At 44.6% G+C, this 25,951-nt stretch overlaps 2 protein-coding genes across 17 annotated transcripts in view; one reads left to right on the top strand and one right to left on the bottom strand.

Annotated features, from left to right (window-relative positions):
- Positions 1-455: 455 nt before the first annotated feature.
- Positions 456-15,514, bottom strand: IDNK (IDNK gluconokinase). Of its 12 annotated transcripts, none has more exons than XM_081520616.1 (6): positions 15,439-15,514; positions 14,630-14,933; positions 12,203-12,233; positions 11,728-11,814; positions 3,803-3,846; positions 456-1,152 (listed from the first exon to the last, which is right to left on the bottom strand). In XM_081520616.1, exons 4-6 carry the CDS (start codon positions 11,761-11,763, stop codon positions 807-809), a joined length of 426 nt encoding a protein of 141 aa, XP_081376742.1. In that variant the 5' UTR covers positions 11,764-11,814; positions 12,203-12,233; positions 14,630-14,933; positions 15,439-15,514; the 3' UTR covers positions 456-806. The 12 variants fall into 12 exon arrangements, with proteins under 12 accessions (XP_081376742.1, XP_081376798.1, XP_081376720.1 ...); XM_081520672.1 differs by having other exon boundaries at positions 11,728-11,810; XM_081520594.1 differs by having other exon boundaries at positions 14,630-14,710.
- Positions 15,515-15,578: 64 nt separating this feature from the next.
- Positions 15,579-25,951, top strand: part of FRMD3 (FERM domain containing 3) — a 396,369-nt gene continuing 385,996 nt past the window's right edge. For 2 of the 5 annotated variants that reach the window (XM_081520460.1, XM_081520482.1), the window contains exon 1: positions 15,737-15,861. The gene's annotated coding sequence lies outside the window, so the exon portion shown is untranslated. Of the gene's footprint in view, positions 15,862-25,951 lie in introns of all 5 variants that reach the window. The other 3 variants (XM_081520419.1, XM_081520449.1, XM_081520429.1) reach the window with 3 other exon arrangements.

Genomic DNA, 25,951 nt, shown 5'->3' with positions numbered 1-25,951 from the left:
CCCACTGGCGCCTGGTAAGCTGCATGCCAGCAACACATCAGCACCTCTGAGTCCCCCACAGCCTCGCCTGACCTGGCTGCCACTGGCATAATGCTCCCTATTGGAAAGTCTTCGTGTCAGGTTTTGGCCACAGCAGCTCTGGTGTTCCTCCTTCACCTGCCTAGTGTCCACCATTGACAGCTTTTATAGCAGGAAGGTGGTCAGGTTAATACTAGCCTGGTCTCACAGGCGTCTCTGTAAAATGGAGCAGGGACTGAGGGCAGACAGTCCTGCACTTCATTCACTCAAATTTCACCTTTGCAAATTTTTTTTTTTTTTAATCCATGAACTGGATGTGCTTTTATTTACTTTGAAATGGCACAAAGAGAGGATGAAGAGGTGTGTGGTGTAACGTAACTGCTGGTGAGTGGTCAATTCTGTATGCTTCTCTACTCCTGAGACCAGTCTCCAGAGGGTTCCAGGGGTAGCCAAGTTTCATTTATTTGTCCAAGTATAAGCATGATCAAGAATGTTCTAAATAAGGTCAGGGTTTACAGCTTTGATTATAGAATGTCCTCTGATCATTTGATTGGGTCATGTGAATTTAAACTTCAGTGAAACTTCACTTTCAAAGTTTCCACTCCATTTCTCTGAATGTGCCAGAGCATGATGATAAAAGTCTCCCCGAGTCCCAAAATCCACCTGAACAATATCTCAACACATTGTGGTTTATTCACCTTAAGAAGAATCTGGACAGAACATGGTTTGGGATGGGAGACAGAGTTATGCCTGATGAGTCTGGACCACTGATATAAATGATTCTCATTTCATTTTAGAGTTTCCATAATTGTAGCAATTATCTCTGAAAGATTTTTGTCCACATTGATTTGGATAAAGTTTTCTGGAGCTGAAGGGGTCTCCAGAGTATCAAATTGGGACTGCAGTAACTCAGGGGGCATAAAATGATCTTTTCTTCTGAGTAAGCGTCCAGAGATGATGTCAAATGACCCAGTCAGATGGACCACAAGGAGCTTCACCTCAGCTGGCTTTTCTTCCTTCCCCGATTCATCACACTTCAGAGGTGCATCATCTTTTCCTTGTATTAAGATGTCTCTGTATACTTTCTTCAGAGCTGAACAAGCTAGAACTACATGCTGTCCAGAGGCTACATCTCTGTTTAAAAAAAAAAAAACAAGAACAAAACCTGGGGAAATGGGGAAGGGGAGATCCCAAAGAATGAAGACATTTAAAATAACTGGTGTCAAGCCTAGGCTGAGGACTTCAGTCCCACTTCTCTGACAGTGGAAGGTGTTACAAATGGTGGCCAAGTATCAGGCAATCTTGGCTTTGAGGTAAAGATCTTCCACTAGTGAGCCCTCTTGGGTGATGTGTTTACCTCTCTGAGCATCAGTTCGGTTCAGTTCAGTTCAGTCGCTCAGTAGTGTCCGATTCTTTGGGACCCCATGGACTGCAGCATGCCAGGCCTTCCTGTCTATCACCAACTCCTGGAGTTTACTCAAACTCATGTCCATTGAGTCAGTGATGCTATCCAACCATTTTATCCTCTGTCATCCCCTTCTCCTGCCTTCAATCTTTCCCGGCATCAGAGTCTTTTCCAGTGAGTCAGTTCTTCGCATCAGGTGGCCAAATTTCAGCTTCAGCATCAGTCCTTCCAATGAATATTCAGGACTGATTTCCTTTAGGAGCATCAGTTCATCACCTGTTAAATGTGGCTACTCAAAAGTACCTGCCCACAGAACTGTGGTGTGGAAGTTTATCACGATGCCCAGCACACAGGAATTGCTGAGTATCAGCTCTGCCCCTTGGCTATAGGATGTGACTGAGCCAGCACTTGTGGACATGGGTGGCTGCTGGCAGGCACCTGCGTCCCCCACACAGCATGGCTCAGGCTCTCCTCAGATTCTCTCCATTCCTACTCTGAAGTATGCTGGAAGAATCTGGGGAAGTTATCCATGCAGAGCTGGAGAAAGCAGGAAAAAAGAGAACACCAGTCCCTCTGTTTTCAAGGTGAGCAGAAAAGTGAGAAGTTTCTAGAGATGTGCTAAGAGAAAAACCTGAGCCAGAAATAGAGGTAGATTGACAAGGCATCCAATAAGGGAAAACCTAGACAGCATATTAAAAACCAGAGACATTACTAACAAAGGTCCATCTAGTCAAAGCTATGGTTTTTCCAGTAGTCATGTATGGATGTGAGAGTTGGACTATTAAGAAAGCTGAGTGCGGAAGAACTGATGCTTTTGAACTGTGGTGTTGGAGAAGACTCTTGAGAGTCCCCTGGACTGCAAGGAGATCCAACCAGTCCATCCTAAAGGAAATCAGTCCTGAATATTCATTGAAAGGACTGATGCTGAAGCTGAAACTCCAATACTTTGGCCACCTGATGCGAAGCACTGACTCATTGGAAAAGATCCTGATGCTGGGAAAGATTGACGGTGGGAGAAGGGGACAATAGAGGATGAGATGGTTGGATGGCATCACCAATGTGATGGACAGGAGTTTGAGTAGGCTCTGGGAGTTGGTGATGGACAGGGAAGCCTGGCGTGCTGCAGTTCATGGGGTCATAAGGAGTCGGACATGAACTGTACTGAGGGGAAAACCAGTGTGGTCCAAGACCATACATGAGGATGAGCCCCCCTACCACTAAGCTGATGTATACCAGCCCTGGGCAGGAGAGGCTGTCTTCTTGGAGCCAGGAATGAACTAAATAAAGTGGTCAAGGGTCAATGCTGGCTTGCTTACTTAGTAGAGATTTCAGTTCAGAACTGAGAACTAAGAATTCTGAAGGGGCCTGCCTTGATCTATGGCCATCGTAGACTGGAGACCCAGTGGATGGAGTGTGTCATCACCAACAAACCAACGTACTTGAGCCTCCCAGATCTTCTCAAGGGCATGAGTGAGAGCTTGTTAGTTCTGAGCCTGGACATCTGATCTCTGCTCTCCTGAGACTTCACTTCAGCTTCCATCACAGGTCAGTATCTTTGATCTGACTAGTCTAGTTATGTCAGAGACCCAGTTGGGTAGGAGTTCTCAAATCCTAAAACCCCAAAACCTTAAAACCCTAAACCCATACAAAGACAGGACTGCTAGCCATGTCTGTGCAGTGTTTAAAAAAAATGTAAAGTGAATTTTTAATCATAATCTCATATGGCCCAAATGGTTTCAGATTTATGAAACACTGACTTCATCTTAGAAAGCAAGATTTAGAACTCATTCACTGCCATTCCTTTATCTTCCATGTCCCAACCAGGATTCCCAAGTGCCAGACTCACAGATGGGAGAAGAGGGTCATTAGCTGGGAGGCATACTACAGAGCTGGACAGTTTGAGATTTCAGTCCTGGTAGTGAGTTATCTGTTGACTTACAAATGACCCCAGATCTTCCTGGTTGTCAGAGCTTGAAGTAGGAGGCAATACAAGTGGTGGCTAAGATATGGCTATAACATTATTGTTTTCTTTAGGACTTACTATATATTTAGGTACCATTCTAAGTGCTACCCATGCTTTATTCACTAATTCCTCACAACAATCTGTAAGGACTGTTGTGAGTAGGAACTATATCCCCATTTTTCTGAAGAATAAACAGGTTTATGGAAGCCAAGTTGCTGAGTAAAATTCCCAACTAGTAATTATGAAGTTGTCTAGAAGGCTGACTCTAGAACCCAACACTCTGTGGCTGATTGAAAGTCATTGTCAGTCACCAGATGGAGGTGCATTTTATTTCTGGGATCCTTTATCATTGGTCAGTTACGATTTCAAGAGTGGTTTCCTTTACTCACTGCCTGATCTGGGGTCTTATGTCTTACCTTCGTAAAATGTCATGCAATATGCAGAGCCATGGAATTCTGTCCTGAAATTAAAACAAACACAAAGTGGCTTTTTCAGATACTGTTTATTTGTACAGAAACATGTTCATCATGTTCATCAATGTTAAGGTCCAAGAAATCTCAGTGGTTTTGAGGAGGAGGCCATGCACAGGCTGAGGAGTTAAGTCACTGGGCAGTTCAGCACAGAAACATGTTCCTGGTCCAGGTGTCAGAGGCTCTTTCCACAATGATAAAAATTACCCTAAGATGCCAGTATGTAACTCCCCTATTTTAATCTTCCCATTATAAATACTTTCTTTGGTTCTGATATGTCTGTGTGTGTGTGTGCTAAGTCACTTCAGTGTTTGACTCTTTGCAACTGCCAGGCTTCTCTGTCCATGGGGATTCTGCAGGCAAGAATACTGAAGTGGGTTGCCATTTCCTGATACACTTACAGATCTTTTATTGTACTGCATGATTCTTCAGGTGCTTCTGATCTCAAATGCAGAGTTATTCATTGAAACTCTTTTAAGTCAGCTGCCCCCTGGTCCTATTCTTCAAACCCTCCAAAAACAAAGCTCCTCTCGGATAAAAGTATTGTGAGAATTTTGTATTTTTCCAGAGAAGGCAAAAGAAGTTTACACAGGACACCCTAGAGTGTTACACAAAGAAGTTCCCCTGGGGTAAATACTGATTGGCTGTAATGCATTAGAAAAAAAAACTTATTATGCGAATTTAAAACATATACAAAGAGAGACAAAACGGTACAAAACAAACTTCTCTGTACTCATAACCCAGCTTTAATGATTTTCAGCTCACAATCTGGTCTTCTATATGTCCCAATCCCCATCCTTTATCATTTTGATGCATATTCAAGAAAGATGATGTCTTTATTATTTAAGACTTTTTTTTTTTTGGCTGCTTTGGGTCTTCGTTGTGGTGTGCAGGCTTAGTTGTGGTATGTGGGATCTTGGTTCTCCAAACAAGGATTGAACCCACCCCTGCATTGGAAGCATCGAGTCTTATCCACTGGACCACCAGGCAAGTCCCCATGATGCATCTTTAAAAGTCCTTGCTCTTAACATTTGATTACTACCATTTTATTTAGATTTTTGTATTTGTATAATTGAGATCGACTTGCATTTGTTTTCTTGTGTAGTCCATATTAAATTTTGGTATCAAGATTATCCTAGCCTCCTAAAAATAAGTAGGGCAGCTTTCCTTCTTTTTTCTCTTCTTTGAAACAGCTTGTATGCAATATATTATTTTTATGGACTGAATGTTTTTATTTCCCCAAAACTCCTTTCTATAAAGTTAAGGAGTCTTCTTACAACATATGGAGGCCACAGTGAGGTACCTTCCTAGGCACTTGGAAAAGAAGGAAAGAAGCTTGTTCTTTAAGGCTTTAAAAATCAACACTTAACAGAAAGGGACAGAGATGTCTAAACTCATCTGAAGAAGTGAAAAATGACCCTCGGGCTAGCAGTGCATCAGTATGATCCAACTACGTATTTTTACACACATAAAGGAAGCACGTGAGGTTTGGGTGTGAAAGTCCAGGGCAGGAACACTACAGGATTAGACAGCAGAGTACTGTCCAGAGGACATGAAGTTCTGGCCTTATGACTTCAAGTATCATGTTCTCATTAGCAAATGTCTTCGTCTCATGGGGTGGATGGTCTCATACCATTAGAAACTTAAGCCTTAACTCTCCTACTCTTTTGATTGCATGTTCACTGAGATACCTGACTGCATTTTGGCTTCTGATATCAGATTGATGTATTATGGGCCACGTGGCAGTTAAATTTCTCCTTGTAAATTAATCAACTGGCATTCTGGTTTTATGTAGAAATCTTGTGAACCTGACTAGTGGGGTTCTCATATGAGACATGAACCTGTGTTCAATGTGTTGACAGTATCAGGGGTTGAGCCAGCAAGACAGAGCCTGACTACATTGGTCCCATCTGGGTAGTCAGGCAGCCTTTTCCACAATGCATCCCTGTCACTGTGCATGTCTCTAGGTGAAACAAAATTCCTGAGACTAGTGCTGATCTCCATTCAGCAAGAATGCTTCATTTAGAAGAGGTAGTAGGAAGGTCACTCAGCCGTGTCCGACTGTTTGCGAGCCCATGGACTGTATAGCTCGCCAGGCTCCTCTGTCCATGGAATTCTCCAGGCAGGAATACTGGAGTAGGTTGCCATGCCCTTCTCCAAGTTGGAAGGTTCAGACGGTCAAATGCTAATTCACGTATTCAAAATTCACATACCTACTTAAGAGTTCAAGAAGCAATTATAATGATGCACTAGGACTGATTCACAGATGAAAACACAACAAAAAATAAGCTGTACTTCTGCTGGAGAAGGCAATGGCACCCCACTCCAGTACTCTTGCCTGGAAAATCCCATGGATGGAGGAGCCTGGTAGGCCACAGTCCATGGGGTCGCTAAGAGTCGGACACGACTGAGCGACTTCACTTTCACTTTTCCCTTTCATGCATTGGAGAAGGAAATGGCAACCCACTCCAGTATTCTTGCCTGGAGAATCTCAGGGACGGTGGAGCCTGGTGGGCTGCCGTCTATGGGGTCGCACAGAGTCGGACACGACTGAAGCGATTTAGCAGCAGCAGCAGCAGCTGCATGAGTAAAATGTTCATAGTGGGTTTGGATGCACCAAGGAAGGGGGATAATTTGTTTAATTCCTAGTACTTTAGATATCTTACCTTTCTTCCCACTAGCAGAGGAGCAACCTTGTGTTTTGTTATTTTAATTAGATTGCACAATTCCTCCAGCCCATCAGCACCAAATCGCTTTGTGGAGAGATCAATCTCTGTATTATTTTATGGCTTAGGAAACATACGTTGTTGCATTAAGCTGGATATTGTCTTTATTAGTCATTATATTTTCTGCATGCCTGAAATATTTCACAATAAGGATGAAACAAACGAACTAAAAAAACAAAACATATTTGGGTAATAAACTTCCTACCCTTTGTGCAGGAAAACAGAACTTTACTTTGAATCCCTGCTTTTTTTTTTATTATTTTACCAGTGTCTAAATATGTGCCTTAGCTGAGAATTAAGCAGGTTGCTTCATTCAGTCACAATAAAATTCCTCAGAAGCTCAACCATGAAAACTAATATTAATAAACAGAAATATACAACAGAAATAGATGCTTTCAGATATCTGTCCAATTAGAATGCATGTTGGACCAGTTTATTCATGTCACCAGTAAGGTCTGGGTCCACCAGCCACAAAATCAATGAGAAGGCTGGAGATAGCAATGAAGTACTTTAAACTTTATTTTACAGAAGTTTCCAAGTATTGAGTCACAGTTATTACACAGTTCCTTCCCTAGAGGGGCCACAAGGAGAGAGTTTTTCCAGAGTCGCTCCAGGGGCTATGTGAGTTCCCGGATGGACACCAGCATTCTCATCCCTGGTCTGCGTGAAGCCAGGCGTCACCTGCCTCAGGTACCCATCCAGGCCTAGATCCCTCCAAGGGCTGTGCTCGCTGAGGGCTGCACGTCTCTCCTGCTCTCACTCCCACCCTTGCTTTCACTCTTTCCCTCTCCATTTAACCAACCCTGATTCATTTCTCATAGATTGGGTGTGTGTGGAGTATCAGGGCCTTTAACACAGTAGAAAAAGTAGGGTGTTCGAGGTTAGAGAGATCCCCTTTACTCTGTGCCTTTGCTCAAGTTACTTAACTTCTCTGTGCCTCCCTTTGTTCATCTGCAAAATGGGGGAATCATGTAATTTACTGATCTGCTTTGGGATTTAAACAGGAAAAGGAGTAGACTTCATTTTAAGCCTTCTTTTTTTTGGCTGATTTTATAGCTGCAATAAACAACATCAATTTCCAACTTTGAATCTGGAAAAGACCTTAAATAAATGAATTTGGTATGCAGTAGATTCTAATTCCACAAATAATGAATATTTAATATGTGCAAAGCACCATACAGAGCATTGAGAATATATGAATGGTGTGGTTTCTGTCCTCAAGGGGGTCACAGCCTGATGACGGGTATCTATCAGTTAAACTACACGTAAGGCAGAGATGAGGGCTCCAAGGGATATACCAAGAAGGGCTCTGACTGGAGAGTAGAGGGAGAGATCAATTTTGATCAGGCCCTAGGAAGACTAAATCTTCAAGGATAAAGAGGATTTTAATGGAAGCTGGGCCTGCCAAGCAGAGGGCAGGGTAAGACTGGGAGTATTAAATATTAAAGATGGTTTGCCAAGACTCTACAGTAAACAGATGAGGCAGGAGCTTAGCACCGATGACCAAGAGATGTGGGAGTTGCTATATGAGGAGGGTGAGGAGAAACTGTCAGGACTAGATAGTTAAGACTCTGAGTGAGCTGCTAAGGAGTTTGGTCTTTACTGTCAGGTCTTAGGGAGGACTTGGACACATGAGCTCTGAAGTTTGTAGTCATAATGTTTGTGAAGAAAGGGGGTGACTGAGATCTCCTCTTCACAGAGGCAGAAACTGAGGCCAAACAGAGGAGATACTAGAGCAGATTCACTGAATTCTGTGTGTAAATACTACAGACAATATCATAATTAGTGAAGTCAAACACAGAAAGTCTTAGAGGAAAGAGAGGAGGAAACAACACCACCCATACGAGCATCAAGCTTACTGGGTTGTATTCTAGGTCCCCTCATCCCTGACAGCCCCTACATGCAGGGATAGGGGTGCAGTGTACCCTGAGCCCCCAGCCCGGGGCTTAAGCACTGAGGGCTCAACCAGAACCTCATGAGGACAGAGAACACTTCCTTGGCCTATCTAGCAAGAGAAAGTGTCTTCTGGAAGGGGATGACAATTAAAGGGCAGGCGCTCAGAGGACCAGATGGAAGAGGAGTATGTCGAGCATTGCTGGGGGAGGTGGAGAGAGGGCAAGGAAAGCGGGAGGGCAGCAGTGGAGGTGAGGGACCGGTTTATCTGGTGCAAAAGTGCACCTAAGCCCATAGAGGGAAGAAATGCATATAAACAAAATATATACCCCCAAAAAAGATGGGTATATATATCAAATTCAATTAGTAGGTATTTGTGGAAGATGAAACCAAGGGTGATATATTCTGTGAAAGAATTTGTAGGCACTGGTCAAATGTTTTATACAGGATAAGTATTATATTTGTAATCAGGAACAAAACTGTCCAAAACCTCTTTTAAATAGACTCTAAGGTTGAAGTCTGCTCAAGTGACACCCCATGGGCTGCCAGAACAGTATGGACCTGGCACATCAGTGAGACTCGCTGACGGACAGCTTAGAAATCATCATCTCATCATGTTAACCATGCATCCCTGCCTGGGTGGCGTATCTTTCTCCACCAGCGCTGTCCAGTAGAGCTTCCTGTCCTGATGGAAATGTTCTCTACCTGCGCTGTCTGGATTAGCAGCCACCAGCCACATGTGGGTTTTGAACACTTGAAGTGTGGCAGTGCAATCCCAGAACTGGAGTTTACATTTAACTGAAATAGCCTTAAGGTGGCCTTGGTGTATTCAGCTCAGATTCTTTATCTTCAAATCTTAGCCTTCTGAGTACAATGTGTGTGTGTGTGTGTGTGTGTTAGTCACTCAGTTGTGTCTGACTCTCTATGACCTCATGGACCTCCCCAAACCATCCTGAGAATCTCCCCCAAGGCATACCATTACCTCTGCCTCTAACAGCCTACCTGATGACCTGATGCTCAGCACAGTATCCTCTGGGGGAGGGGGGCCTGCGGGATGGTTGCCAGGGCAATGAGGGGGTTGTGGTGCCAGCTCAGCTGTGACCCACACCTTCACTCATAGACTCACTGGGCTCTCATCAAAAATGTTAGCCATCTGCTGTTTTACTGCATTCCTCTCTGCTTCACTCGAATGTCAGGCAAACTTGTATAGTTTCCTCTGAATATATCAGTAACTCGTTATATTTCTTCCAGTAATTGATAACCTTTTCTTCTGTACAATAAATTCCTCAATTCTCCTCCTCAGCCCCCAGCCCCATCAATACTGCTCACTTAACAAGGCTCACTTGTGAATAAGAGGAACGATGTTTAAATGCCATTATAAAAATCTGTCCATTTGGGGTTGCTTTACTTTGTTCTTTAATTTTGTACTCAGCAAGGGGAAAAAGAAAATAACCCTAGCAGTCACACTTTACACACTCCACAGAAATGATTTGTTACATGTATTATATATAGATATGGTATTAACAACAACAGTAAGAAGTGATATTCACTGAATGCTTCAGATATGTCTCTGTGCACACTTTTCATTTTATCTAATCCTCTCAAGGACCCAATAAAATAGATCCTGTCACCATTCCTACTCCACAGGAGGAAAATGAGGCACAGAGAGACCAAGCCACTTGCCAAAAGTCATACAAGCTCAGTGGTGGGGCCAGGTTATCTACATTATGTTTATTATCTCTAGTACAGTATCACTGTTATATTTAAGTTGTTACTCTGTATCTCCTTTTGGCTGCTTTCCTCCTACCTTCTAAAGTCAAATGTTGTAAACTTAATTTTGATGGTTTAATGTTTAAACTTGGGGAGCACTTCCTGAAACAAACAGAAACCCTCAGAGTGCTCTAGAATTAGACCTAATATGGGTTAGTGACTCTAGTCCTTCAAGGCAGGACAAAGAGAAGAAAGTGGAGCACAAACTGGGGGGAGCTGAGTTCATCAAAGTACAAATGCCAGTGTTGCTCTTTGGCCAGTTCATCCCAATACCAGTCCTTTGGACACCCCTGGCATGTGGACCTGGCTGGGGCCCCTGCTGCCAGTTGCTCTGTGGACTCACCCTAGGCCCTGCCCTCAGTCTCTCCTGGGTTACAGCTAGTTCTATGAATCCACAGTTTGTGACTCTGGTTTGAGAGAGACCCTCTAGAAAAGGCCCTCACGACACTGCATAAAGGAATGAGATGTCAGCCATTCCTTATTTCACTTATTCTTTCATTCACAAATTTGCCACAAATATTTTCTGATATGCACTGTGTGTCAGGCTCTGGGGATAAATAATGGTTAATAGAAATGGCCACAGTGCCTGTCCTTTTGGAGGTAAAATCTAGTTACAGGGACAAATATTAATCGAATTCTCACACCATCAAATGCCATGTTACAAGTCGGACATGGATGATAAGGGATATGCGGCCATGAGAGTTCAGTAGAGGAGGTTTTATCTAGAAGTCAGGGCGAGCTTCCCTGAAGAAGGGGCACAGGTGCTGAGACGTGATGCATGAGCAGGTAACGGAGACAGAGACGGAGACAGAGACGAGTGGGAGGCGCATTCCTCACAGTGGGAACAGCAGACACAAAGGCCCTGGGGGAGGAGCATGGCAGTAGAGCTACTGAAAAGGGCAAGGATGGCTCCAGTGGAGATGGGGGTAGGAGAGTGGGGGTGGTATGTAGGAGGGTGGGGTGCACCCAAAGAGACGAGTGGGACACTGCCAATTTGGCCTGACTATGTACATGTAGGAGCTTATGTGTCTGGTCTTGACCCTGAGATAATGGGAAATCTCTAGAGGGCCGTTTGAGTTTGCAAAGATCACTCTAGCTTTGGGGTGGGTGCCAGAGCCTGGAGAGGGTAGGCTGGTAGGTCCTGGGAAGAAAAGGTGAACTTCCACACGTATGAGGCACAGAGGAGCCTGTGCCCTCTCAGGAATTACACTCTGCAGATTCAAATCCCTCAACGAAGTGTTCTGGCAGATCCTGCTGAGCTGGGGCTGACGGTGGCATCAATCCTGATGCCAGTTTAGAGTTTAGACAGGAGTTCAGGGCCACAGCTCACATACATGGCAGGCCTGCTGTGCACCTGGCTTTTGGAGAACTGTCCCGAGTGCGTGACTCAGGAACTCTACTGCACCAACCACTGCAGGTATCTTCACCTGCATCACGCGGCTGGGACATTTGTGTTGGAAATAAAAACACAGTGTACCTTACCTCATCATTCAGCGGTATCCCTTTTTGCATCTTCATTCGATTTTCCTCTGGGTGGTAGTCATCTGCATCGTAGAATTTCCATCCTAGCTTTAAGAACAAAGTGAAAGAGGGTATGTAGCAGGTCATGTGGCCCATGTGATGGGCACTGTGGGTTCCTAATACTAACAGCAGGTGTAGAAACAACCCGGCCACCCTCTTTCCCACTGGCAGCCACACAGACCATCCCTCCTCCACCCAGGTGCAGGAGCAGGGAGGTCTGTAAGGATGCTTCACTAATCCCACCCACTGGGTTGCTGCAGCTGTTTTTTTCATTCATCATTATTTTCCATGACCAAGGAGAGAAACAAAATTGCTCCAGGGGGTTTCACAAGCTTTGTGGAGGTGTCTGCCGTGAGTTTACAAACCACACAGGCCAGAAGCAATGAGACAACAAGATGAGACTCGCAACTGGGAGGTGTTAGCACACACAGGTTACCTCAGAGGCCAGCAGGGCGCCCACGGTGGATCTGTGGAGAGGACACAGATGCTACATGACTACCCTTCCCCCATCTGCCTCTTCCACCCAAGGAGCAGTGGGAAGCACACGGCTGCCCCACCGGTATTAAACACCAACAACTTACAATATTGAAACTGAGACACGTGCTCCTCACCCTGGAGTCTAGAGCATGGCTTTAGTTTTTTCCAGGAATTTAAATAATTATCCAGTTATCACTAAATTTCCCCCAAAAGCAATACGTAAGATCTCATTAAACTCCTGAAGTTTTTTTTTTTCCTTAAGTTTTTGGTCCCTGTTTTGTAGATAATTATTTTTTGAAAAAGAACAGGATGAGGTGGTTGGATAGCCTCATGGACTCAATGGACATGAATCTGAGCAAACTGGGAGGTAGTGAAGGTCGCAAGGAGTCGGACATGAGTTAGTGACTGTCATGTCCAGTCACTACATGGACAACAACTGAATAAAGTGATAAATTCTACTGAGGATACTGGAGACAGGGGTCTGACAGGGAATTGAACCTCTAAGCACCCACACAAGGTTCATGGAGCTCATAAAAGCATTAAAACATTGGGACTTCAAACGGACACACCCTTCAAATAAAGGACTCAGATGATTACCAGCATTCATTATTAAGTATGGGAGTTGAATGCTCTCTGTTCAGATCCTAACAACTACAGGTCAGTAGAAGAGGGCTTGGGTCCCAGAGCTTGAGATCTGGCCACAGTCTCCGTTCTGCCACTAAATGACTATGCCCACTTTGTCCTCTAAACCTCAGTTTTCTCACTTGTAAAACAAGGGAACTGAGTTACATTTATCCACTCACTTTCTCATTTCACTCAGCCAATATTTAATGAGCACCTACTAGCTCCCAGGATATAATGCTCAGCCCACTGAGACTGGTTTCAGCCATCTTGAGGTTTATAGCTAGTGCAGTGGGGGTAGGGATGGAGGCTGGCAGACGATGAGTGAGAAATGAAGCCCCCTCTTGCTCTCAACTTCTGAAGTATTACCCAAATGCCAATCAATGACATACAACCTTCAGGATTTTTTTATTGTACCCTCCTACTAGTTCATCATGCCTTCTCACCTAAGTTGTACATGCCACTTTTACAATTATCTATGTGTTATTTTCCGGAGAAGGCAATGGCACCCCACTCCAGTACTCTTGCCTGGAAAATCCCATGGACAGAGGAGCCTGGTAGGCTATAATCCATGGGGTCGCTAAGAGTCGGACGACTGAGCGACTTCACTTTCACTTTTCCCTTTCATGCACTGGAGAAGGAAACGGCAACCCACTCCAGTATCCTTGCCTGGAGAATCCCAGGGACGGCAGAGCCTGGTGGGCTGCCGTCTATAGGGTCGCACAGAGTCGGACACGACTGAAGCGACTTAGCAGCAGCAGCAGCAGCATGTGTTATTTTTATTTAATTGCTTCACTCTTTAAAATTAAACAAATGTGTTAAAGAGGAAATTCTTTCCGTCCCTCATACAGGAAGTCATCTTCACTTGCCTGAAGTAGGAGGTAACTGAAAAGATGCACACAATGAAAACAAAACATTATGATGAAATTCTATACTGTTAATTACCAAAGGTTCGCTCTCTTTGGTTAAGAAAGTATCAGGAAGCTGTTAAAAAGACACACTGAGACCTCCTCCCTAAAGTGACCAAAGGATTGAGAGAACTAGAACCTCTGCCATTATGCTCACTCCAATGGAGGCTCCATAGGCTGACATGTTGCAGCCTGCTGGTGATTAAACTGTCCCAGCCAAACTCCAGGGCTGGAGAAACCAGTGCTGTGTACAACAGAAATCACACTTAAGGCCAAGTTAGATTAGCCAGGAATGAACATGTCAGCCACCAGTCATAATTTAAAAGAAGAGCTAACTAAGGCAATGGCACCCGACTCCAGTACTCTTGCCTGGAAAATCCCATGGATGGAGGAGCCTCATAGGCTGCAGTCCATGGGGTCGCTAAGAGTCAGACATGACTGAGCGACTTCACTTTCACTTTTCACTTTCATGCATTGGAGAAAGAAATGGCAACCCACTCCAGTGTTCTTGCCTGGGGAATCCCAGGGATGGGAGAGCCTGGTGGGCTGCCGTCTATGGGGTCGCACAGAGTCAGACACGACTGAAGCGACTTAGCAGCAGCAGCAGCAGACTAGGGTGTAGATGGGTAGAAAGGAGATAGAAGGAAATTGAAAAACCATTCTCTACCACCCTAACCAAACTTCTTAACCAGGGGACATGGTGAAGGTCCCTGGTCCATGTTTGAAGATGGACCAGGGACCCTCAGTAGAAATAAAGCACAGTGCTCGCCTCACAGGACACTGATCAGAGCTGAGCATTACAAACCAGTTTGGCACCCAAATGCCACAGTAATTTTTGTAAAGCTAAACCTACCTACCTGGAGCAAGAAGGAGTCTTGGAAATACACTGGACCGCATGGGCAGTTCCCGATTCAGAACATTCTAAAAGGGTGAAAAGCCTTTGGAGATTGTGAAACTTCAGTTGTCTTTTGCTGCCTCTGGTGGAATGCTTCCTGTCTTTTCTGATAAAGGGCACTGCTGGACTTTGGACTAAGCGGGAAGCCAAAGGCTTTCTCGGCCCCCCAAGTTGGCCAGACTGGGCTGGCCAGGAGCTCTGTGGTATGGAATGCTCTTCCTTCCTCACAAACCTGGAGCACTCTTCATATTTAATACTCCATCCTTCTAGTTGAAGTGGGGGACACAGTAGGGTAGAAAGTTAAGTTCACTTTCTAAATTCTAATCAGAAAAGTCCAAGGCCAGGAAGGAGGGAGCTAGTGCTATATCCAGCCTGACAAATGTCTCTAAGCGCCTGGGAGGAGGTTTGCCCGTGCTGTGGTCCCTCGCTCTCCTGCACGCAGTTCTGACTTTAGGCCTCCAACAACCTGCCCGGGCCGCTCCAGAGGCCAAGCAGAACCCGTTACCCAAGCAGGCGCCTCTGCCTAAATTTAGAGATGCAGAGCCCGAGTCTGGGATGTGGCCCCGGGCTAGGCGCTCCCGGAGCGAGCAGGTTGGCAAGTGGGGAGAGGGAGCAAGGGGCTCTGGGCCTCAGTTTCCTCATCGGCAAAGGGAAAAGAAGGGGGCTCCCCAGGGAACTCCAGTCGCCAAGGGCCCCAAACGGCGGCAGGCCTGGCCTCCGCCGCGCGCCGCCTCCCCATTGCGCCTCCCGAGCCTGGCCCCCAGCACCTACTTCCCCGAGCCGCTAACGCCCATCACCAGCACCGCGTCGGGCGCCGCCATCGCCCCAAATCCAGTTCCTTCCCTCCGCCTTCCGGAGCCCGTCCGCCCCGCCTTCCCAGCCGCGGAGGGCGGAGCCGCCCGCGACCCCGCCCCGCCCGCGGACCCGACACCGTGGGGGACCCTCGTCGGGACCCCGCCCCAATGCGCGTGGCCCCACTTCCGCGCCGCGCCACCGGCGTCGAGACCTGACCCACCCCGCGCCCCTTCCCCGGCGAGACACGCCCCTGGCCCGGACCCCGCCCCCAGGCGCTCCGCCGGCCGCAGCGCCGCGGAGACCCGCGCACGCGGGCACCCGCTCACACGGTGCCCGCCGCTTCCCCTTCTCCCGCCTCCGTCCCTTCCCCGCCGCGACCCCCGCGTCCTTCTCTGTGCGGTAAGTGGAGCCCACCGCAGGCAGGAGGGAGCGGGCCCCGAGTCCCTCCATCTGCGGTCCTCTTCGCCTAGCCTCTCTCCATCGCCCTTGCAGGCCGGACCCTCCTGCTCCTCCTCCACCAATGAGCTTTAGAAAGAGCTTTAGTTTATTTATTTATTTATTTTTTTAATGTAAAAGTAATAAGCAAAAAATAAATAACACTTTACCACACCACGCAACAGGCAAGCATCAGTTCCCCCGTCCTGTATAGATAAATGGGTAGGAATATTGTTTGAAATTAGGATCATGCTGTACACAGTGTTTTGTAACCTGGCATTTTGTCACAATAATACAAGGCAGATTTCTTTTGATGTCAAATATACAGTGGGCCATAGGGGCACATGTTATTATGGCTCTGCTATTTAATCTGCTTCCTGTTCTCGGGTAAATTACTTAAGCGGAAGAAGCACCCCCTTTAAAGGACCCTTTTGCTTTAAAGCAATGTGTTAATTATGTGCCATTTTAAATGTTTGATTAAAAGCACGTCCAACGACATTCTGCCCAACTTCCTTTGTTTCCCAAGTTCATACTACTCTGTGTCTTTGAAAACAATGAAGCTGACATAACAGCATTTAATCAATATGTCGATTACCTCTGCACTGACTTTTTTCTTACTTAGCCCAAGTGGGTGGTATTTCAGTGTTCCTGGATAGAGTTTGTACAGATGAAGTACCTGAGACCTGGAGAGACAGGTGACTTATGTAAGGGCTAACAGTTCAGTTGTGCTTGAGGAACATTTTTTGAACATCTACCATCCACAGAATTCCAAAGGTGAATGCCGTAATTCTCCAGGTGCTCCCTGGCAGGTAGGGGGGAATAGATGTGTAAGCACAGGTGTGATTTGTGCTCTGCTTTACCAGCTCAGGTAAAAAAAAAAAGTGTTCACATTTCTCTCAAAGTTCAAATCAGAACGATCAGCAGAAAGTCTGGTTCTTCTCCCCAGATAGCCATCCCAAGACATGTCCAAGGACCTCAAAGTTTCTCTACTAGTCAGGGTGGTGGCGGGAAACAGCACGTTCAAGTTGGGTCATTTAAAAAGGGTTCAACAAAGGTACTCTTTTCAGAGATGCAGGTGGAGTCAATGAAAGCAACGGGATCTCAGTAAGTGAGGGGAAATGTGAGGGGGCCATAGAAGGGAGTCTTTATTGGGCCAGGCTGGGGGGAGAGACAGAGGGGAGAGGAGGGAGAAAGAGCACATACTATGTGGATAGACATGTCTGAAGTGAAATGTGGCCTCAGAAAGAGAGAAGGATACCCCTATTGACCCAACAGGGGAGGAATCAGGAGAATAAATGACCTCCCCTGTCGGGAGCCGCGATAAGCATTACTGACAAAATGGAGGCACGGCCCCAACCCCCTCTCCTCATCCCGCAGGCACGGTCCCAGGGTGAAGGAGTTAGGTCTTGTGATTCTGCCTTGTTCTTTCCTTCCTCCGGTTGAGTTGGCTGGAAAGAATGTTATAATCCATAAAGTTAACGATTGACATTTGTTCAAGGATCTTTACAAAGAATGTTCCAGGATGAGCACATATGCTGCAGCTTGAGGCCATGGGAAACATTGTTATCTGAAACCTGCTTGTAAGGAAAATGTTTATGGCAAAACAAGTTCACTGAGTTTAGGGGTTAGGAATAATTAAGAATAATTAGAAGCTAAAAGTTTAAGGTATGTTGTAGTATTTTACTATAGCTTATAGAGACTAGGAATTTTAGAGATACTAATAGCTAGAAGTCTTTTTAGGAGTTAATGAGCTCAAGCAGGATTTAGAGAGATAAGAAATAAACTGAGGAATGTGGTTTATAGCCCAGAGACAAACTTGAGTTACAATGTTATCACAAGGACACTTAAGAGGGAACTCTGAAGGACAACAAAGATTTATGGAGACAGTAAATATGGGTGAGGGGAAACTAAAGATGGCATACTTCTGACCTAATGCTTTTGTAAAAGTATAAAAGAAAACCTGATGCTTAAAATAAACATGCAGTCCAAATGAGTGAGAGGCTGCATCATTCGCCAGACCCTGTTCATCCCTTCAGTGCTTCCCTGGCTGCCAGAGCTGGACTCCGGCACTCCCCTCCCCTTCTCTTGCCCTCTGATCTGCTAATGACCAAACCCCACGGGCCAATCCCAACTGGAGGGCAGAGAGCCAGGGAGTCTGTTGAGTTGGCCCATGCATCCCAGTCTCTCAGGCACAGAGCCGGGAAGAGAGGGTTGGAAAGTGTATCTGAATGATGGGGCAGAGAAAAGATATCCAGCGCTGTTGTTCTCAAGAGTCAGTGAATTAATCCTCCTGCACTTGCCTCCAGGACGTCAGAGCTCCCAGGTGATGCTAAGGGCTGAACTTCACATTTTTTACTTCTGAGAGTACCACCTACTGGTCCTAGTTGTCTCAGGGCTTCTCAGCTGTTGAGCAACCAGAGGCCCAACATTGGTCTGATGTTAGGCCCTGTCTGTCTACTGCAGGAATTGCTATACTAGCTGAGGCACATGATGTTCAGTTCAGTTCAGTTGCTCAGTCGTGTCCGACTCTTTGTGACCCTATGAATCGCAGCATGCCAGGCCTCCCTGTCCATCACCAACTCCCGGAGTCTACCCAAACCCATGTCCATCGAGTCAGTGATGCCATCCAACCATCTCATCCTCTGTCGTCCCCTTCTCCTCCTGCCCCCAATCCTTCCCAGCATCAGGGTCTTTTCCAATGAGTCAACTCTTCGTATGAGGTGGCCAAAGTATTGGAGTTTCAGCTTCAACATGAGTCCTTCCAATGAACACCCAGGACTGATCTCCTTTAGGATGGACTGGTTGGATCTCCTTGCAGTCCAAGGGACTCTCAAGAGTCTTCTCCAACACCACAATTCAGAAGCATCAATTCTTCGGCGCTCAGCTTTCTTCACTGTCCAACTCTCACATCCATACATGACCACTGGAAAAACCATAGCCTTGAATAGACGGACCTTTGTTGGCAAAGTAATGTCTCTGCTTTTAAATATGCTATCTGCTGCTGCTGCTAAGTCGCTTCAGTCGTGTCCGACTCTGTGCGACCCCATAGACGGCAGCCCACCAGGCTCCGCCATCCCTGGGATTCTCCAGGCAAGAATACTGGAGTGGGTTGCCATTTCCTTCTCCAGTGCATGAAAGGGAAAAGTGAAAGTGAAGTCGCTCAGTCTTGTCCGACTCTTAGCGACCCCATGGGCTGTAGCCTACCAGGCTTCTCCGTCCATGGGATTTTCCAGGCAAGAGTACTGGAGTGGGGTGCCATTGCCTTCTCCAATATGCTATCTAGGTTGGTCATAACCTTGCTTCCAAGGAGTAAGCGTCTTTTAAATTTCATGGCTGCAATCACCATCTGCAGTGATTTTGGAGCCCAGAAAAATAAAGTCTGACACTGTTTCCGCTGTTTCCCCATCTATTTCCCATGAAGTGATCGGACCAGATGCCATGATCTTAGTTTTCTGAACGTTGAGCTTTAAGCCAACTTTTTCACTCTCCTTTTTCACTTTCATCAAGAGGCTCTTTAGTTCTTCTTCACTTTCTGCCATAAGGGTGGTGTCATCTGCATATCTGAGGTTATTGATATTTCTCCTGGCAATCTTGATTCCAGCTTGTGTTTCTTCCAGCCCAGCGTTTCTCATGATGTACTCTGCATATAACTTAAATAAGCAGGGTGACAATATACAGCCTTGACATACTCCTTTTCCTATTGATGCCTGGAAGCCTAAAGAGACTCTTAGTGAGCCACTGTTTCCTGCATGTGTTACTACAGTGACCCAGGTCCAGATCACCCCCAGGCTGAGGACAGCCTGCATTGTGAGTCTTGTCCAGTAATCGCAGTAGTGGAAAGGCTCCTGTAGGCACCGCGAATTCCATGGGGGTTAGCTGGGGTGTGGGGGGTGGGGTGGGTAGGGAGGAGCATCTTCTCTCACAATGCACACAAACAATTCCTGGGAAGCAAAGCAGCTATCAGGATGGCTGGGAAGGGCAGCTTTCCCATTAAAGTGGCCTCACATCTGACAGGTCTCATTAAGAAGAGGTTTCATCTGCCCCTCTTCCCTTCCAGATGGTCTTTGATCTTGGTTGAATTTTGAGAATTGAAATAATTGCATGGAAGTGCTCTACATACCAAATCACAGGTCTTAACCAAGCCCCAAAGTAGCCTGTTGTACCTTCTTCTGGAAGTAATGGTTGTAAACTTGCTTCACATCTTCATAATTAAAAAGGGTCACTCAAAGGGCCCAGAACAAAGTTTGGACAAAGGCAAGATGATTTGATGCTGAAAAAGCATTTGAAAAATTCAACATCTCTTCATGATAGAAGTACTTAACAAACGAGAACTACAAAATACTCAGCTTGATAAAGAGCATCTATGGGCCCCACCGCAGATATTTTACTTAATGATAAAAGACTGAGTGTTTTCCCTATGATTAGGAACAAGGAAGGGCGTCTGTTCTCACCACTTCCATTCAACATTCTATTGGAGGTTCTAGCCAAGTCAATTAGACAAGAGAAAGAAAAAAAAAAGCACCCAGATTAGGAAGGAGTAAGTAGGGATTTCCCTGGTGGTCCAGTGGCTAAGACTCCACACTCCCAATGCAGGAAGCCCAGGTTTGGTCCTTGGTCAGGGAGCTGGATCCCACTATGCCATAACTAAGAGTTCACATGCTACAGCTAAGAGTTCTCATGCCACAGTTAAAGATCCCTTGTGCTGCAACTAAGACACAGTGCAGCCAAGTAAATTTTTTTTAAAAGAAAAAAATAAGTAGAATTATACTTCCAGATGGCATGATGTTGTATACAGAAAATTGTGAGGCATCTACAATTACCCTATTAGAGCTAATAAATGAGTTCAGCCAGGTTGCAGGCTACAAGGTCAACATAAAAAAGCAATTATATTTCTATACACCAGCAATGAACAATCTGATAAAGAAATTAAGAAGAAAAATCCTATTTATAGCAGCATCAAAAAGAACAAAATAATTAGCAAAAAATTTAATAAAGTACAAAATTTATACTCTGATGATGTATATATGGGATATGAGAAATTAAGAACACTCATCCTAACTTCCATTAGAACTGTAAACTGATATCACCTCTCTTGACAGTTTGGCATAATAGAATAAAGCTGAATGGGTATATACTCTGTAATTCTGCAATTTTATTTCTGGGTTAACACTTGAGGATATAAGTACACAAATGTACAAGAAGTTGTGTTCATAATAGCCCCAAACTGGAAACAAACTGAATATCCATCAGCAATGAGATGGTATAATAATCATTGCATATTCAAGTAGTGAAACATTGTATAGCCAATAATATGAAAAAGCATATCAAAACCATAAAGGATTAGTCGCTCAGTTGTGTCTGATTCTTTGCGACCCCATGAACTGTAGTCCATCAGGCTCCTCGGTCCATGGAATTCTCCAGGCAAGAATACTGGAATGGTAGCCATTCCCTTCTTCAGGGGTTCTTCCTGAATCGGGGATCGAACCCAGGTCTCCCGCATTACAAGCAGATTCTTTACTGTCTGAACCACCAGGGAAGTGCCTAATGCTGATTAGAAGAATTAAATCTATGTAATTACCACTAATTTTTTAAAAACAAAATTAAGCAGTATGTTTATATTCTAAAGATATATATATACACATATAAGAAAATTATGCAGAAAAGCAAAAGAATGATTAACCTAAAATTCAAGATGATGAGAGTCAGAAGGGGCACGAAACGTCTTCTGGTAAACTGGCAGTATTCTGTTTCTTAACATAGACATTGGATAGTGTGATGGTTAATTTTATGTGTTAACTTGACTGGACTAAGAGTTGCCCAGATAGCTTGTAAAATATTATTTTGGGTATGTTGTGGGAGTGTTTGCAGAAGAGATTAACATTTTACTTGATAGACTGAGGAAAGCAGTTCATCCTTGCCAATGTGAGTAGGTATCATTCAGTCCATTGAGGGCCCAAATGGAACAAAAACAAGGAAGAAGGGCTTGTGGAATCTTAGTTTGCTGGGATCAAAACCTGGGCCTATGGGAGTCTAAGCGCCAAGTCTTAACCACTGGACTGCCGGGGAATTCCCTAATTTGCTCTTAAAAAAAAAATTCAGTCCTCGTAAAACACATAATGTGAAATTTATCATATTAACTATTTTGAAGTGTGCAGTTCAGCAGTGCTGAGTATATTCACAGGTCTCCAGAACTTTTCCATATTGCAAAATGGAGTGATTTTTTACAGCTCTATGTCTTAAGTATTAGCAAATAGCGTCACCTTGATTTGTTGCTCTGTTTTGTTTTAGCAGCTTATTATTTCTGCATGTCTGAGCCAAAGCCTTTGACTATGTGGACCACAACAAACTCTAGAAAATTCTTAAAGAGATGGGAATACCAGACCACCTGACCTGCCTCTTGAGAAATCTGTATGCAGGTCAGGAAGCAACAGTTAGAACTGGACATGGAACAACAGACTGGTTCCAAATAGGGAAAGGAGTACGTCAAGGCTGTATATTGTCACCCTGCTTATTTAACTTAATATGCAGAGTACATCATGTGAAATGCCAGGCTGGATGAAGCACAAGCTGGAATCAAGATTGCTGGGAGGAATATCAATAACCTCAGATATGCAGATGACACCACCTTTATGGCAGAAAGTGAAGAAGAACCAAAGAGCCTCTTGATGAAAGTGAGAGAGGAGAGTGAAAAAGTTGGCTTAAAGCTCAACATTCAGAAAACTAAGATCATGGCATCTGGTCCGATCACTTCATGGAATATAGATGGGGAAACAGTGGAAACAGTGACAGACTTTATTTTATTGGGCTCCAAAATCACTGCAGATGGTGACTGCAGCCATGATATTAAAAGACACTTGCTCCTTGGAAAAAAGTTATGACCAACCTAGACAGCATATTATAAAGCAGAGACATTACTTTGCCAACAAAGGTATAGTCAAGACTATAGTCAAGTCTAGTCAAGACTATGGTTTTTCTAGTAGTCATGTATGGGTGTGAGAGTTGGACTATAAAGGAAGCTGAGCACCGAAGAATTGATGCTTTTGAACTGTGGTGTTGGAGAAGACTCTTGAGAGTCCCTTGGACTGCAAGGAGATCCAGCCAGTCCATCCTAAAGGAAATCAGTCCTGAATATTCATTGGAAGGACTGATGCTGAAGCTGAAACTCCAATACTTTGGCCACCTGATGGGAAGAACTAACTCATTGAAAAAGACACTGATTCTGGGAAAGATTGAAGGCAGGAGGAGAAGGGGATGACAGAGGATGAGATGGTTGGATGGCATCACCGACTTGATGGACATGAGTTTGAGTAAACTCTGGGAGCTGGTGATGGACAGGGAGGCCTGGCATGCTGTAGTCCATGGGGTCATAAAGAGTTAGACATGACTGAGCAACTGAACTGAACTGAGGTATACTGACTTATTAGTCCTGTTCTTCCCGTGCTCTACCCACACCCATTGCCTTTGCCATGTAACTTGGCAGCTACCTGCCCAGAGCTGAGTGCAGCTTTCTGCTCCTTGAACCTGAGCTTGGCCACCTGATTGACTGGCTGATAGAATATGGGGAGAAGGGACATTGTGCGTGTATTGAGCCGAGGCTTGAAGAAGCATTGTGTTTTTCTCTTTGTCCTCTCATGCTACTGTCATCACCTTCAGAAGAGTTTGTCTTCAGTAGCTGTTGTCCTTTGAGTCAGAGTTGCAGACTTGACACACATAGAAATGACCTGAACCTAACTCCCTGTGAAGAGCTGCACCTGTCTGGACCTGCAGTTTAAAGCCAAGTCACTCAGCTGAGCTTTGTCTGGACCAGCCAAGTGCCACTCAACCTACAGACTCATGGAAGGGCTTAGCTGAAATTTCCAGGGCTACCACCAATCATGAACACTGAATGTTTTATGTTGCTGATATTTTGTGGTTGTTTGTTACAAAACATTATTATAACATTGGATAATGAATATTCTGCCCTTTTCCACTCTGGTCTCTCTGCCAGTGAGTTCCCAAATACACTACACACACACACATTTTCACATATATCACATTATTTTCACCTCTGCACTGTCATGTCTGCTGTTTGAATTGGCTTTAGCAGGGGCTTCCGTGATGGCTTAGCGAGTAAAGAATCTGCCTGCAGAGCAGGAGACACAGGAGATGTGGTTTCGATCCCTGGGTTGAAAAGATCCCCTGGATAAAGAAGTGGCAACCCACTTCAGTATTCTTGCCTGGAAAATCCCATGGACAGAGGAGCCTGGCAGGCTACAGTCCAAAGGATCACAAAGAGTTGGACATGACTGAGCAACTAAACACAGCAGAGGGTCTGAAAGTAGTATGTTCACGGAGAATAGGAAGGAAAAGAATAACCGTTCCTCATAATTACAGATGAGAAAAGCACCTCAAGAGGGTTTCTGCCCTGCACAGGGTTTCTGGAAAGCGGCCGATTCTGCCGTGAATGTTTGCTTTCCTGTTGGGGAGTAGAATCATACTCTGCAGGCACCCCTGGGGAGTACTCTGGGGCAGAGTCTTTGCCATGGTGGTGTTCTCTGCAAGATGGGGTGTACTGATTAACTGTAGATGGTTTGTATTGATTGTGATGGATTCAATATGGATGGATTTGTAGTGGATAGAGATAATATTTGCTTTATGTGTTGATTAATCACTTATGTCTTTCACTTCAGAGGATCATTCATAACCATTTCCATAGCCTTTGTCTGTCCTCCTGCACCCTTTTCCCACTTCTCCTCAAACATTGGTGTCTTGAGAAGGTGTATCTGTAAGTATATCTCACCTTCAATGTGCCTCATGTTCATAGCACCTAGCACACTGTTGAGTTCACAGTGGATGCTCAAATGTCAATGAACTTACACACTGCCTTTCATAGGAAGTACTCAATAAATGTTTGAATAAATAAATATATTGACTAGATAGAATGAAAATGGAATCACTTCTCTTGGCCTCAGTTTTCTCACCTATTAAGTCAAGGAGGGTGGAATGATAAAGTAGATGATTCCTAAGGTCCCTCTCCAGCCTCAGCCAGTATTATACTTGTGTGACACAGTACTGGGGAGCTAGCTATTGGCCCTACCCCTGAAATCCTGCCATATGAGGAGTGGGAGGAGAGGGGCTGCTCACAGTAGTCAGATGCAGAGCACAGCACTTTCATACACTGTCTCCTTTACTTTTCAAAATGATCTTGTGAGATAGAGATTTATCAGATGAGAAATGACACAGTGAGGTTAAAGAACTAGTTAATAAATGGTGAAGCAAGAACTTGAAAAAATGTTTACCTGAGTCCAAAAGTTGAGTTTTAACATAGCATCATGTGATCCACCATTATTTATATCAGGACCTTGGTTTTAATAGTGTCCTGTTACACATTTGAGATGGAAAGTTCTAAACCAAGTTGTTTTTACAGTATGTACCTTATTATTTTTCAAAAATATGATTAAATGTATTTAGAATAAGGAATATTTATACAAGTGCAAGATTACAATATTAATAAAGATTTTACATTGAACACAGCCAGAGTTACAGAGGTAGTGAATGTGCTTAGCCCTTCAGGAGAAGTATGTTTCTGCAGTGTGCCACTCATTACTTATGTAACATTGCATTTTTATATGTCATGCATACAGAATGGTCTCAGTCCAAATTCTTGCTTGTGTGGGTGATTTCTCAAGAAGATCTTGAGACTAACTGGCTGTTAGCCAGGATGTGGGATTTGGTTATGAAATCAGGACTCCCAACAGGCAACAAAGGCAAAAATCAATAAGTGGAACTAAATAAACTAAAATGCTTCTGCACAGCAAAAGAAGCAATCAACAAAATGAAATGGCAACCTGTGGAATGGGAGAAAATCTTTGCAAACCATATATTGGATAAGGGGTTAATACCCAAAATGTATGAAGAACTCATATAACTCAAAAACAAAACAAAATATAATCTGATTGAAAAATGGGCAGAAGAGTTTGGCACATGGCCAAGTGCTCAATAATTGTTGGAAATCATGATCGTTATACCAACTCCACCTGTGACAGTCTGACCATTGTTGGTAAATGTTGAGGTT

This window comes from Giraffa tippelskirchi, chromosome 1 (assembly GCF_054371585.1).
Source record: "Giraffa tippelskirchi isolate mGirTip1 chromosome 1, T2T-mGirTip1v1.2.pri, whole genome shotgun sequence".
Classification (NCBI taxonomy): Eukaryota; Metazoa; Chordata; class Mammalia; order Artiodactyla; family Giraffidae; genus Giraffa; species Giraffa tippelskirchi.
This window is presented reverse-complemented; position numbering and strand designations above follow the sequence as displayed.